The 15,526-nt window shown below is 39.7% G+C and overlaps 1 protein-coding gene across 3 annotated transcripts in view; it reads right to left on the bottom strand.

Moving 5' to 3' along the window:
• Positions 1 to 4,635: 4,635 nt before the first annotated feature.
• The window catches only part of LOC101694577 (monocarboxylate transporter 1), a 54,630-nt gene continuing 43,739 nt past the window's right edge, over positions 4,636 to 15,526 (bottom strand). For all 3 annotated transcript variants that reach the window (XM_045081889.1, XM_013044438.2, XM_045081888.1), the window contains 3 exons: positions 14,543 to 14,686; positions 8,987 to 9,850; positions 4,636 to 6,434 (listed from right to left, as the gene is read on the bottom strand). In XM_045081889.1, the coding sequence (XP_044937824.1) occupies positions 6,163 to 6,434; positions 8,987 to 9,850; positions 14,543 to 14,686 (1,280 nt within the window). In that variant the 3' untranslated portion in view covers positions 4,636 to 6,162. The remainder of the gene's footprint in view (positions 6,435 to 8,986; positions 9,851 to 14,542; positions 14,687 to 15,526) is intronic.

Here is a 15,526-nt window from a genome sequence, read left to right as displayed (position 1 = left end):
TGATGTGGGTAAGTGCTGAATGCTCTGGCTTTCTGAGTTAAACATTCACTTGCAGCAAGATGATGATCAGAGACGGAACCACAGGAATGCTGTCCCTGAGAGCATGGTCTCAGGGAAGACGGCACTGCAGGCTGGTGCAGGTGTGGGCCATGGACTCTTGCTCCATGGCCCTGGTCCAGCACCAGCAAGACCATGACTTGAGACCACTGGGCTCTTGAGTCCTGGGTCTCATACACCACCCTTTCACCAGACGCAGCTCTTGAAGCAGCAGGAAAAAAATAATCTGCTTCTAATCAGCTTCATGTTCTTAGGAATCCTGTTCTTGCCAGAACCCTTCTAGATCAATTATACTATTCTTTCCCCTCTCTGCAAACCAGTATTATGTGCTACATTAAATATTTTTTTAGCGTAAAAGTTACCATCACATTAAGAAAATTCAGAGTATGAAAAAAATTCAGAAAGTCACCTCTAATTTCACCAGTCACAAAATGATTAGCCTACTTGTGTATATTCGTTCTCCTGCCATGCATGTGTATATATGCATTGTGTGTGTGTGACATGTATCATGATCGGTTTTTTTTTTAAATAAAAATTTTATTTATTTGTCAGAGAGAGATAGCGAGAGCACAAGCAGAGGGAGCAGCAGGCTCCCCGCCAAGCAGGAAGCCCCACGCGGGGCTCCATCCCAGGACCTCGCGACCTAAGCCAAAGGCAGACACTTAACCAGCGGAGCCACCCAGGCATACCCTGTGTTTTGGCCTTTTTGTTTAACATCGTGTCATGTTTACACTACAAGGACATCATAACCATCCATTTAAATAGTTACTGATATACACCTTCAGGATTTCTCAAAGAAACTGACAAATTTCAAAGACAGACCTTTTTCTTATATAAATTCCAAATCTGGAATTCTTAGATGTGAACTCATGGCACTTGACACCTATCATGAAATTGTTGCCAATATGTTAAATACCCATTTAATTGGTTACAAAGTGTTAATTTATAATTTAAATCAGGTTATCGGTATAGTATGGAAAAATTAAAACCTCAAGTCTTCAATTTGCATTTAAGAACATTGCTGGGACAGACAACTTTAACCATGAGTGGTTACTAGTTACTTATTCTTTTAGAATCATCACAGACATTGAGAGGAAATGTTTATCTGCTGCTAGGTGGGCCTCTCTTTCTTGGAAACGATGTACCGTTAGAGCATCAGGAGCAAGGGTTTTAGGACTCACACCCCTCTTGCTCAAAGAGCTGGGCATGTATGCATCAGTCTCATGAACTGGTCATTTCATCCATTCATTTACCAAAGAAAGACCATTACATTTGTAAGAATAAAAGGAGGGGGGAAAGAGAATAAAAGGAGGATCTGATCAAAAGGAGAATTTGATAATTTAGCTAATATTCTTTATTTTTGAAGTATGCTCTTCACCCAGCATGGGGCTTGAACTCACAACCCTGAGATGGAGAGTTGCATGCTCTATTGACTGAATCAGCCAGGCACCCCCAATTTAGCTAATAATATCATTTTTTAAAAAAAGATTTTATTCGACAGAGAGATAGAGCACAAGTAGGCAGAGGGAGAGGAAGAAGCAGGCTCTCTGCCGAGCAGGGAGCCCAATGTGGGGCTCGATCCCAGGATGTTGGGATCATGACCCGAGCTGAAGGCAGCTGCTTAACTGACTGGGCCATCCAGGTGCCCCAGCTAATATTATCTTTAAAGGTTACTTCCAAACTGTCCTAAGTAATGATCCATCTTGGGAATTAGAAGAGCAATTTTTCCCCAAGAATTAATTTTTTTTTAAAGTCAGATATTTATGCTCAAGAGGCCCTTATTTAACATAAGCTGTTACATATCAACTAACCTTTCTGATAACCATGGGAGGGGGTTGGTACAATTATTAACAACTTACAGAAGAAAAAAAAAACCTTATGCTTATGGAGGCTAGGTAACTAGGTTGAGGTCACCCAGTCTCAATTTGAACCCAGGTAGCTTATACTGTTAGGCAATTCCACTACTAGCTATCCCAGTCTCCTCTGCTGAGGGTAAAAGCAACATGCTAACGATGCTATTCTGCTCAAGGAAAAGATAATCTACACATTACACATGGTACTTTTCCCAATCGCTGTCATTTGAATGATTTTGTCACTATGGCCCAGACTGAACTGGGGGGAAAAGGGGAGACTGAATCTAAAATGCTAGAGCTAGAAAACAGTTCAGAAGTGATGTACTTGAAACTCTCTAAATGCTTCTAAACTTTGAAGTAACTTGGCTTAATTGCCCACATCTGGGCAAGCCAAGCAAGCTTGGGCTGTCGCTTCCTGTCAAGAACCGAAAGAATTTTCATATTGACACAAGTCTGTCATTAACCTCTTTCTTCATGTCTTCGAGGCAAATGCCTGACCTGATTATTAAGACAGGCCATGTTGCAAAAGTGGAAATTTACTGTTCACCTTCCCTCATCTTTCCGAGCAAAACAGGGAGGGGAGGGATACATACCTGATTATTAGGTTTGTTATACTGTGAACCATTTGCTAGGTAAAACCCAGACATTTAGGTTTTTGAAAAAAACTGATACCCATTTCATTTTGAAATTCAATACAGTCAAACACTGGCTCGTACAAAAATATTAAATGGCTCTTAACACATTTTTTTTTCTTAAAATACAGGATTAATATTGACATATGTATCTATCGTACAAACAAAATTTAGACAACTCAAGAATTCAGACGATTAGTCTTCAATGTGATTATCAGGGATAAAACACCTCTGAAGTTTCCATAATTTGCTTTTACCATCATGCTCTCCTGAGTATTTTATAGAAATTATTCATTTATCCTAACTAGTTAAGATAATTTAAATTCTCAACAGATGGGAGTGTGCAGACTAATACAGTCTTGTCACCATGATCATCTATAATTGCTAACTATCAGTTTAAGTAATACTCCAGCTTTGGCTTAGCAGCTTGTTACAGAGTAAGCTCTTAAAACAGTGCCAAGCGTTTTTAGGGCCTACGACTACCAAAGAGCTGTACATGTTCTGAGACTTACGGAAGGTGTGGGACAGAGAGGAAACGAAGATGGGCGGGTGGTCTTTGCATACATTTATGTTTCCAAAGCAGCCACAGAAACTGTGTGAATTGGAAGAAAACTGTCCTCACGTGGAGTAAAGGACAAATAGCTTGGCTCAGAAACCCCAGCTGCTTCTCAGCGTTGGAACACAACCTGCAACACAGACAGGATCTGCTGACTGACAACAAGGAATAGATGGCACACAGTAGGCCTGTACGGGGTTTTAGTGTGGGCTGATACCACAACTAATCTTGAATACCTTAATTTCTGGGGAAAAAAGTCTGGGTTGGACTGGGCAATAGAAGGTTTAATTCCAACTTTGAGCCAGTTTTTAACCCTTTACTAACAAGATTCAACTACTGAACAAAGACTAAGCAGGGTCTTAAGTATGGACATAGCTCAACCATTAGGATGGGAGCGATGGGGTTCAGGACAAGGTTGCCCCAAAATGTGCCACTTTGGAATGTGGAGTATTTGAGCTGAAGGCAGTCAATGCCTAGCAGACTCAAGAGGAGCTTTTTACCTCCCCTGTAACTGCCTAAAAAAATTTAGATAGGGAGCCTGTACCAGGAAGAGAAGTATTACCATTTTTTTTTTTTTTTTAAATGCAAGACTTCTCTATATTGGCATGGTCTACCAAACATTTGCTCTTCCCATCTTCGTGTAAATAGTCTTCATTCCTTTTGAAGCTACAGACCCCTACCCACCCCTCCTCGGCTTTGGACGGCTTGTAAGTCTCAGCTGTCTGTTTTGTTTTTTAAAAGATTTTATTTATTTATTTAACAGACAGAGATCACAAGTAGGCAGAGAGGGAGGCAGAGAGAGAGGAGGAAGCAGGCTCCCTGCTGAGCAGAGAGCCCAATGCGGGGCTCGATCCCAGGACCCTGAGATCATGACCTGAGCCGAAGGCAGAGGCTTAACCCACTGGGCCACCCAGGTGCCCCTGTATAATTGTTTTTGACCCTCTCATGTCTATGTGAAGTTCCTGTTATGTATGAAATTAAAATTTTCTATCTTATCTGTCTTATGTCAATTATTAGGCCATTCAAAGAACTTAGAAATAAGGGCAGTTTTCTTCCTTAGAGGAGAAAATAATTCTATACTCCTCCTCTTCCACCCCACCCCTTCCCACTTCCTACTCATGGACAATGATCCTCATTTTTATGGAAGGGGAAAGAGGCACATAGAGATTATGGATTCAGGTCTATGGAAAACAGCAGAGTCCCAACTGGAGCCAAGCCTGCCAACAATCACAGCAGGCTTCTCCCCTAAAATTCCTTCTCCATCTGCCATGACACTCAGGCATAGAAAGGGAATTTTCATTGTGTCCTTAAGGTTAACTGCTTTGGATGCTTACACAGAGGGGAGATTTCAAAATTCCCCTCTTCCCTGCCTTAAAGAAAAGGAGGAAAGAAGAAAAACAAAAATAAGCCATATACACTGCTCCACAGCACATAAGCTGATGATTTAATATTAGTAAGGGCCAAACTGGATCTTGATAATGAAAATGAAGACACAGTAATACTTTCTCAAGAAAATAAACATTTACAGGGAGAAAGATTTCTTAAAAAAAGAGAAAAAAAGTTTATTTGGAAAAGCCAGCCTCTTACACAAAAAGTTTTGTACCTATACTTTCACTGTGTCAATTACAATGATACTTTAAAATGCACTAGATAGGATTTATTGAGTGTCTATCATTATCTTCTTGTGCATTTTAGAAGATATTAGGTTAAGAAAATATTTACAGATTTCATTCTTGTCCATCCTCCCAATCCTTATGCTAAACTCATTTCTCTACTTTTCAAGTAAGTAAAAAGGGTCACAATATCTTTAGGTTTCTGTGAAGTAGTAAGACTATGTCTAATAATTATAAGCAAAACATAATTTTTTTTTCAGGCCTTCTCAGTAAAAGAAACGGAGCAACTTCTCTCCCAATCTTACTCTTACTGGTTTGCCTGGGGCCAAATCACTCTGGCTTTAATTAGCAAATATAAAAAAAAAACCAAAAACCTAAACACACAAAGACTGAGTATCTCACACACAGCTCTGAGCTAGACGCAGATATAAACAGAACCACTACGGAATCAATGGGGGGAAATTCCAGAAACACCACCACCAACAAAAATTCCAAGCCTCACAGTTTAACTAAGGTTTTGGTAAAACTGAAGCTGAATTCTGCTGCTGTTTGAAATATCTGTCTACATTTAATTAGATGTGTTGTGTTTACTAAGGAGGCGCAAATACATAGTTTTGCATATTTTAAAATTAACTTTTAGAGTGAAAAGTACTAAGTAATTTCAAAGGGGGCAATGGTCTATAACCACTCAAAATGTGTCTTTGAAAAGGGAAAACAGTAATTTAATGAAATAAATTCTCAAGCACTAATAATATTAGCATCCTAAGAAAAGATTCCAGAGGGATGCTGTTGAGTACAATGTACCTAGAACTGCCAACTTGTTTCCAAAGTTGTATGCCTTAAATTTCCTAAATATATAGCTAGCAGGCACTATACCAGGCAACTACTGATACGGGGAAAATATTTTAGTCAGGATTTTATAATATCCCAACTTCCAACCAATATTTCTATTCATAAATCTTCCAGTGATGATGTCTGACAGTATATTACAAATAACAATGAAGCAAGATTAATTTTAAATTTTAGATTTGTCTCAAACAAGTTAGTTGTTATTCTTCCTTCTAATGTAACACTTAAAATAGATGAATTCAGCAGAATGGTTTAAAAAGTTAAGGCTCCCTAAAGAGTTCTAAAGACTAAAACTTAAGGCACATATTATAATCTTCTGGACACTGTTAAAAGCTAGGATTTAAACAAACAAACAAACAAAAAACCACCACACTACTGCCTTCTCTCATTCTTTGCCAACCACTCCCTCCCCAAAGGTATGGCATTTTTAATTCAGGCTACTGGTAAGGAGTGAAACAAAAATTCCATCCATGAACAGCTGGTATGATTCGCACACACATGCCCACTATGGTCATTGAGCACCACTGCTGGAATACAGGCCAGTAGATATTTTCAGATATCTTGGGTCACAGCTACTTCAGTGACCCTTGGGCCGCACAGGTTTAGACTGGACTCTCCTCCTCTTTGGGACTTCCTTCTGGGTCCTTCTGCTCTGCAGATTCTGCTGCATATTCTTTTGTCTTCTCAGCAGCATCGACACTTGTCTCCTCCTCTTTGCTTTCCTTTTTCTGCTGCTCCTCTGCTTTCTGCTCTTTCGCCACAAGTTGGTAATTGATGCCCATGCCAATGAAGAGATAGACGCCTGCTACAATAAGGATCACACCACATGACCAATAGGTGTATTTGTAGTCTCCGTAGATGTCATTCAGACGACCTGAAGATACCCAAAACAAAGTTATGTGGACAGATGTAAACACGTACACCTTCCCCCAAAGAGAGCTGAAGGATCCACTCAGAAAGATGTCAGCCAATCCTCAAAGGAGCCCACAAATAACAAATGCTTCTAAAAAGTGACTGTTAACAATGATCTTATCTTTTATGACATCACACTTGGTTTTAGATGGCCTTGCTTATCCCGTTACTTTTAGCAACTTGAAAGTAATGAAATCTTGGCCAACTGGAATGGGGAAGGCCTAGAGATCCATACAATCAAGTCTCCCCTTCACAATGGAAAAATGTGTGGCTCAGAAGAGATGTGGGAGTCTTGCCCCCAGGCTCCAGACCTAACTGCAGCATCCCACCCAATGCTCTTTTGCTGACATCAGCATTCCTGAAGAGCAGTCCAAGGGACACTTGTCCTGTGCTACAGAATTAACTAACAGCATCACCTTTCCAACATCCTAAGTGCTTAACCCTCACAACAGGCAGCGTCTGTCATCACACTTGCTGTATAATCTGCTGACTGAAGTTAGAAACCTTGGGTAACTTTTCCAAGGTCACAGAGCTAGTAAGTGAAGTGGCCTGGCTTGAAACCCAGGAGGTCTGACTCTGAAGCCTGACTTACAACCTTCCAAGTGTTTCCAGAGTCAGACCTAGGAAATGGCTCAGCATATGCTTCTCCAGTGAAGCGTCACCATGTGCATTAGCATATTAAAGATTTTGCAAGGTCCTCTAGTAGAGACATCTATCAAACTTAGTGTTCCCAACATTTTCTTTTGGCCATGAAATCCTTATGATAATAGAATTTATTAGCATCTCATCCAATTGGTATGTTAAGGAATAAACTCTGGAAAACCCTACTCTATCCTTCAGAGAAGGACCGAATAGAACCCATTCAAACACCATTCCTTGTGTTTTTCTCACTCAGGGCACTGGCCATCCAGCAATACTTACTCTGCCTATACTTGTCCCAGGCACTGGGCTGCTGGCCCTCAGGATAAGGGAGAACAGAGGAGAAAACCTCCACAGTTCAGTGGACAAGAGAAATGTTAATCAAATAATTACACAAACCATGACAAGGGGGGTTTGCAAGCAGAAAATAGGGGGTTGGCAGCAGCAAGCGGGTCTGGAAGGCTTCTCTTCAAGTGTAAATGAAGCAGAGACCTAGAGGGGGATGGGAGTTATCCAAGAGGAGAGCATGGGAGAAGGCTGGGGCCATGGAGTGCAAAGGCAGGTGGGAGGAAGCTGCGAGGTGAGGGGGAAGGAGGAAGGGCGGGGTTGCTGGAACAGAGAGAACAAAAGGTGAGTGACAGGAAATGAGGCTGCAGAGATTGGTGGCCAGGCTGGGGGACGCCTTGCAGGCCACAGGAGGGAATCTGATCTCCACCCTGAGAACAATGGGAAGCAACTGGAGAGATCTAATCAGCTGGGCTATCAGGTTTGTATTTGCACAGATAAATTTTGTCTGCAGAGTAGAAAACAGATTGAAGGTGGGATAGAGTGGATCTGGGTAGACCAGCCAGGAGGCTATGGGAAGCAGCAGCCCAGATGGGAGACAGGAGCTGTGAATAGGGTGGTGTGACGGAAAAATGGGCTGATTAGAAAGAGACTTAGGAGGTGAAAATTGACAAGTCTTGGCAATCACTGGATATGTAGTGGAAAAGAACAATGTGAAAAGATAGCTGTAGGACTTCTTTGATGTATTCTCACTCACTAGCCAAATACTTTCAAGAAGTATACACCTAAAAGGAGGGCCAAATTGTATTTTCACTAATATTATCTAATGAGCTATTAATTTAAAAGATGAAGTATTTTTTAAAAAGATTTTATTTATTTATTTGACAGAGAGAGATCACAAGTAGGCAGAGAGGCAGGCAGAGAGAGAGAGAGAGAGAGAGAGAGGAGGAAGCAGGCTTCCTGCTGAGCAGAGAGCCTGATGCGGGACTCGATCCCAGGACTCTGAGATCATGACCTGAGCCGAAGGCAGTGGCTTAACCCACTGAGCCACCCAGGCGCCCCAAAAGATGAAGTATTTAATATCCTTAGGAAACAGTTCCCAAATCACTTACTAGCCATATGATACAGGCAAATTATTTAACCTTTCAAAGTTTCTATTTCTTATGAAGTAGGAACTACAACAGTTATATTTCATAGGCTTGTGAGATAGAAGAGAATATAGAAAATGGTTAGAACAGTCCTTGGTAAACCATGAGTTTACACGGTAGCTATTATCAGAGATGGAGTTGTATTTTACATGTTTTCTACAACAAGGACATAAGTTTTTTGAAGAGAAAACGTACTTCAAAAAAGAATGCCATTTATAAAAATACTGGACTCCCCTTTCAGGTGGATGGTTGAGTGTAATTCACTTCCGTAAGAATCGGAGCAGTTCTGCTGTGCCAAGCACTGTGCCAGCACTGAGGCTAGAGGAAACGGAAGTACCTTCTGCCACCAGGCAGCTTACTAATCTTGGCTTTCTAGCACCCTTCCATCTCCTATGCCTGCTTCATGTTAATAGAACCAAAGAGGGAGTAGGGCATACTATACCTAAAAGTGGTGGCCCCAGGAGGACAGGACAGCATTCCACAATGGTCACCAATCCCACGGCGCTGGAGAACCTCTGGGGTCCGACGAGGTCCATCAGGGTTTCAAATAACACGGAGCTAAGCCACCCAAATGCAAATCCAAAGAATCCAGCATAAACACAGAACCCAATGTAGCTGGAGGATAAAGGTGCTAGCAGATGACACACTCCGTTTGCAACAACAGAAGCCGCAAAAAAATACTGAACTCGAGGTCTTATCCACTTGGTGTTGGCTACAAGTCCCATAGAAGGTCTAGCTACCATGTCAACAAAAGCCAGAATGGAAAGAAGGAAGGCAGACTTCTCACTAGAGTAATGTTGACTCTTGCCATAATTACTAAGAAAGACCAAAGGGGTAAACAGTCCAAAAAACATGAGCACATTTCCAGATAGGTATAGCAAAAAGCCTCTGTGTGTGAACAGAGATAAATCCAGGAATTTATTAACTGTTTGGAAAACTGACCGTTTCTCTTCTTTGTGGTTTCCTCCAATAAGATCTGTATTTGCATCACTTGACCCCTTTTTCTCTTCAGATTTCCCAGGTTCCTGAAGGGATTCTTTGGACCTTTTCCCCGCACTTGTCGCTGGGGGCCCTATTGGTCGCATCAGGGCTCCAGCCACACAGCAGTTTAGGAGGAGGCCCCCGAGAATTAGGAAGCTCCCTCTCCAGCCAAAGATACCAAAGAAAGCCTGATTGAGGGGGGCTAGGGTAGAGAGGAACACAGGGCTGCCAGCCATGGCCAGTCCATTTGCCAACGGTCGCCTCTTATAGAAATACTTGCCAATCATGGTCAGAGCGGGATTCAAATTGAAGGCAAGCCCAAGACCTGGAAAAAGGAGGGAAAAGAACAACATAAATGTCACAAACATATTAGGAATTACTTAGCCAGACAAAGAAATTAAGAAGAGAAGTATAATTAATACAAAAGAGACAAAAATCCTCACCAGTTCAGGACATACTGCATAATGGTTTAAAGTGTGAGATCTAAGTGGGTTCAAACCTCAGCATCACTATTTACTGGCTGGTAAGATCAGACACATGAGTGTTTCCTGATACGTAAAAAAGGGCATACAATACTACTGTGAGTAAAACATTTAGTAGAGTGCCTGGCATATAGAAAGCACTCAATAAATGTTATTTTTATTATTGTTGCTTATATTACTTGAAGGTGAATAACTATTTGTCTAGTCTTACAGAATCATCTGAGGAGTCACTGTAACAATAGACGATCATTAAGTAGATAGTTACAACTAGAGACAAAAGTTTTACAACAGAAAATGCAATACAAAATTATTCCTCTTACAGTAGTATCAAAAAGTAAACAAACAAACAAACAAAAAAACATGTAATGTATATTCACTACAAAAATATGCTCACTACAATTGTGTAACCTTCCTAAAGAGTCAATGAATTTAAAAACAACACACACACATACACAGTTTTCGGATAATAAAACACAACATTATCAAGGTGTCAGTACTTCCCAAATGAATGCATTAATTTAATGTTATTCCAAATGAAATGTCAGTGCATTTCATTTGGAATAGGTAAAATGACTCTAAAACATACTTAGAAGAATGCACGGGAGTCAACCAGGAAATTTCTGGTGGTACAGGAGGAGTGGGACAAACTTTAACAGATAGTTAAGTGCTCTTCTAAAAGCTACAATTATTACAACAGTGTGGCTCTGACTCAGGTAAACACTTATCGGTTAAAGTGGTCAGAAAGTCCAGGAACATACCTGATTTTGTAGATAGATAGATAGATATCCATATATAAATGTAAATGGTTTTTTTAAAAAAGATTTTATTTATTTATTTGACAAAGATCACAAGTAGGCAGAGAGGCAAGCAGGGGGGAGGGGGAGCAGGCACCCTGCTGAGCAGAGAGCCTGATGTGGGGCTCAATCTCAGGACCCTGGGGTCATGACCTGAGCGGAAGGCTGAGGCTTTAACCCACTGAGCCACCCAGGCGCCCCATAAATGTAAATGATTTAATATATATAATATAAAATGTAAAATTATATATATATATAATATATATAAAATGTAAAATGTAAAAAATTAACATATATATGTGATTTAATGTAAAAATGAAATTTTAAATTACTATAGAATTATTCAATAAACAGTTCTAGTAAAAGTAAATATTCAAATAACTTTTAGATGCTCTCCCTGGCCCCAACTTGCTCCAGCTCCCTACCATTTATGTTTAAGGTATTCACAGAGGCTTAAACCAATACACCAGGGCAGACCACTCTCTTAGTTCAGGCTTGCTAATGGCTTCCCATCCATAACCTTTACCTTGGCCTTTACCTCCCTTCCTCATCTCATACCAGACCATTCTCACCTGTGCCAATAAGCATACTGTTGACCTGGGGCTTAGGTTGCCCCAAATTTTCACAAAGCTTTTTTCCTGTTGCTACTCATATCTCTTGGTTAAGGTCATCTCTTCAGAATGACCTACCTTTGTAGACTACCAATCTACCACCAGTCCTTCCCTGTCAGAACATTTTGTTTTGAGGCTTTGTATAGCATTATCACTACCTGATATTCTTCCTACTTATACATACATTTGTAAGTAATACAGTCTGTCCCCTCATAAAAGGGTATGATTTAGCCCTAGTTGTTGCTCTATTCCCAACAAAATCTAGAATACTGCTTGACACACACGGTTGTTACTCAATAAATATTTGAGGAAATAAAAGAGCAAACGAACAAACTGACTAACCATGTGGGAACAAAGAGAGTTTCATATTTCTTCTCATTTTATGTAAAATGTTTTCTTCCAATCAGAAATTTTAAATGTAAAAAAAGGAGGGGGGAAAAATTAAATGCAATCCTTATCAAACTACCAACAGCATTTTTCACAGAACTAGAACAAATAACCCTAAAATTTGTATGGAATTACAAAAGACTCCCAAATAGCCAAAGCAATCTTGAAAAAGAAGAACAAAGCTACAGGTATCACAAGTCCAGATTTCAAGTATATTATAAAACTGTAGTAATCAAAACAGTATGGTACAAGCACAAAAACAGACGCATAGATCAATGGAACAGAATAGAAAGCCCAGAAATAAACCCACGATTATATGGTCAATTAAATTAATCATTGACAAAGGAGGCAAGAATATGCAATGGGAAGAAAAGAGTATCTTTAACAAACGGTGGTGGGAAAACTGGACAGCTGTATGCAAAAGAATGACACTGGACCACTTTCTTACACCATCTACAATCATAAACTTAAAATGGAGTAAGGACCTAAATGTGAGACCTGAAAACATAAAAATCCTAGAATAGAGCAGAGGCAGTGATTTCTCTAACATCAGCATAATATCTTTCTCATATGTCTCCTGAGCCAGGGGAAACAAAAGTAAAAATAAACTACTGGGACTGCATCAAAACAAAATCTCCAGGGGCACCTGGGTGGCTCAGTGGGTTAAAGCCTCTGCCTTTGGCTCAGGTCATGATCCCAGGGTCCTGGGATCGAGACCCACATCAGGCTCTCTCCTCCACGGGGAGCCTGCTTCCTCCTCTCTCTCTTTCTGCCTGCCTCTCTGCCTACTTGTGATCTCTGTCAAATAAATAAATAAAATCTTAAAAAAAAAAACAACAACAACACACAAAATCTCCAGCACCACAAAAGAAACAGTCAACAAAACAAAAAGACAACCTAGTGAATGGGAACAGATATTTGCAAATGACGTATCTGATAAAGGGCTAGTAGCCAAAATATATAAATAACTTATATAACACACACACACACACACACCTCCACACCCCCCCAATAATTCAATTAAATAATGAGCAGAAGATATTAGACATTTCCCCAAAGAAGACATACAGATGGCCAACAGACACATGAAAAGACGCTCAACATCACTCATCACCAGGGAAATGCCTATTAACACTACGACGAGATAACACCTCATATGTGTCAGAATGGCCAAAATCAAAAGCTCAAGAAATGGCAAATGTTGGGGACGATGTGGAGGAAAAGGAACCCCTGTGCACTACTGTTGGGAATGCAAGTTGGTAGAGCCTCTGTGGAAGACAGTAGGAATGTTCCTCAAAAAATTAAAAGTAAAATTACCGTATGATCCAGTAATTCCACTACTGTATATTTACCCAAAGAAGATGAAAACACCAATTTGAAGGGATATATGCACCTTGATGTTTACTGTAGCGTTATTTACAATAGCCAGTTATGGAAGCAACACAAGTGTCCACTGATTGGTGAATGGATAAAGAAGATGTCATCACTCACACACACACACACACACACACACGAATATTATTTTTGTTAAGGATTTATTTATTTGAGAAAGAGAATATGCATGCATGCACGCGAGAGTGGGGAGGGGCAGAGGGAGAGGAAATGGATCTCAGAAAGACTCCCCAACTCCCCACTGAAAACAAAGCCCGAGACAGGGCTCAATCCCAGGATTCTGAGATCATGACCTGAGCTGAAACCAAGAGTCAGATGCTCAACCACTCAATGCACTGAGCCACCCAGGCACCCCTATATAATGGAATATTATTTAGCCATAAAAAGAATGAAATCCTGCCACTTGCAACAACATGGATGGATGTAGAGAGTATAATGTTATATTAAATAATTCAGCAAAAGAATACAAAGAGCATATGATTTCACTCATGTGTAGAATTTAAGAAATGAAACAAATGAACCAAGGGGCAGGGAGGAAACATACCAAACCAAACCAAAACAAAGCCCAAACCCCAGACTCCTAACTATAGAGAACAAGGGGAGAAGGGTTAGGGGGATGGGTAAAATAGGTGAAGGAGATGAAGAGTACACTGATCTGGATGAGCACAGAGTAATATATGGAATCGTTGGATCACCAGATTGTACACCTGAAACTAATATAACAGTATGCCAGCTACACTGGAATTAAACACAATTTTTAAAAAGTAGGCAAATACATTCATAATCTTGGCATGGAGAACAACTTTGTAATAATGATATACTAGACAAAAATCATAAAATATTGCGAGTTTTGAATACCTGAAATTGTAGATGAAAAGGGGAAAAGGTGGAATAAGACTCAACTAAAAAATTTGCTTTCAAACAAAATTCAACAGAAAAAAAATTAACTGAGAGACACATAGCAAAAGAGGGAACATAAGCAGGTGGGGTGGGAGAAGGAGAAACAGACTTCTGGCTGAACAGGGAGCCAGATGGATGGATGCAGAGCTTGATCCCAGAACCCTGGGACCATGACCTGAGCCAAAGGCAGCTGCTTAATGACTGAGCCACCCAGGTGCCACATCTTTTTCATTATTCATTCATTCAACAATGAACACCCACTATATAACAAGAATTTCTTTAGAAGTTTTTCTTATACCCATTAATGTATTTACAGCTCTTCATAATGATAATCAAAAGTAATTTCTTTAAGGTAAAACTTTCACTCAAAAGATCTGAAAGATGAACATTAAATAAATACCAAATAGCCAGCAATAAATTAATGCTTGAAAATGAATGAACGGTAACTCACCTCCAATGACTCCAACACTCAAGTAAAGTTCCTTAACAGTATTACAGAACGAAGCTGCAATCAAGCCACAGCCTGACAAGCAGCCACCAACAATCATGATTGGACGGCTGCCATATTTATTCACCAGAATACTGCTGATCGGACCTAGAAGAGAACCAGAAATTTAGTAGCAGAGAGGAAAGGAACAAACTCCCTCATATCTACACAAGGCATTGATGCTAAATTACAAGTCCTTTAAGATAAACAGATTAAAAACAAAGACAACAGTAAGAATACCGAATGTGTATTAGAAAATAAAGATGCTAAAGACCATCATTGTGTATCTTCTTTATGAATATTGGATGGAATTTTACTAAAATATCAGACTCTGGTTCTCTCCTTATCTTCTGTTATAAGGCATAACTAGCTGAAAACACTTGTTAATGGATGTTCATTGGCTTATTGATCTAAGATACGACAAACATATTTAGTTAAGTTTGCTCTCTTTTAATTTCTGGACAGGCACTATGATATGATATCATATCAGAGCATTATTTACACATTACCATAAATGTAGTTTGTGTCATATTTTTAAAAAAGAAAAAAAATTCCCTGAAAAATATGTAATTATGTTTTTCAAGTTTAAGTAGCTTTGTAATTAGGAAATCTAAATTGAAAACAAAAACTGTTCCCTGTTACACCTAGCTGTATTAGGTACCAAACTGAATATTTCTTTTCGAGTTAACTTGCTTCCATGCCTAAACTACGGTTTCATGGTAGCAATACTGTAAAAAAAAAAAAAAAAAAAAAAAAAAAAGCTTGCAGGAGATTAAGTCAAACAATGGTCAAAATATCTTGGGTCTAACAACTCAAGAAGATGGGAAATGGAGTATTATCTAAAATAATCAAATTAAATTTCCTCTGATAATCAAATAGATCCATACCAAAATACCAGTTTTCCTTCAGTGTGAGAGAGGGACCCAAATAAAACGTGAAGTATCATAA

The sequence above is a fragment of the Mustela putorius genome, unplaced genomic scaffold, assembly GCF_011764305.1.
Source record: "Mustela putorius furo isolate JIRA1106 unplaced genomic scaffold, ASM1176430v1.1 tig00000585_pilon_pilon_pilon, whole genome shotgun sequence".
Taxonomy (NCBI): Eukaryota; Metazoa; Chordata; class Mammalia; order Carnivora; family Mustelidae; genus Mustela; species Mustela putorius.
This window is presented reverse-complemented; position numbering and strand designations above follow the sequence as displayed.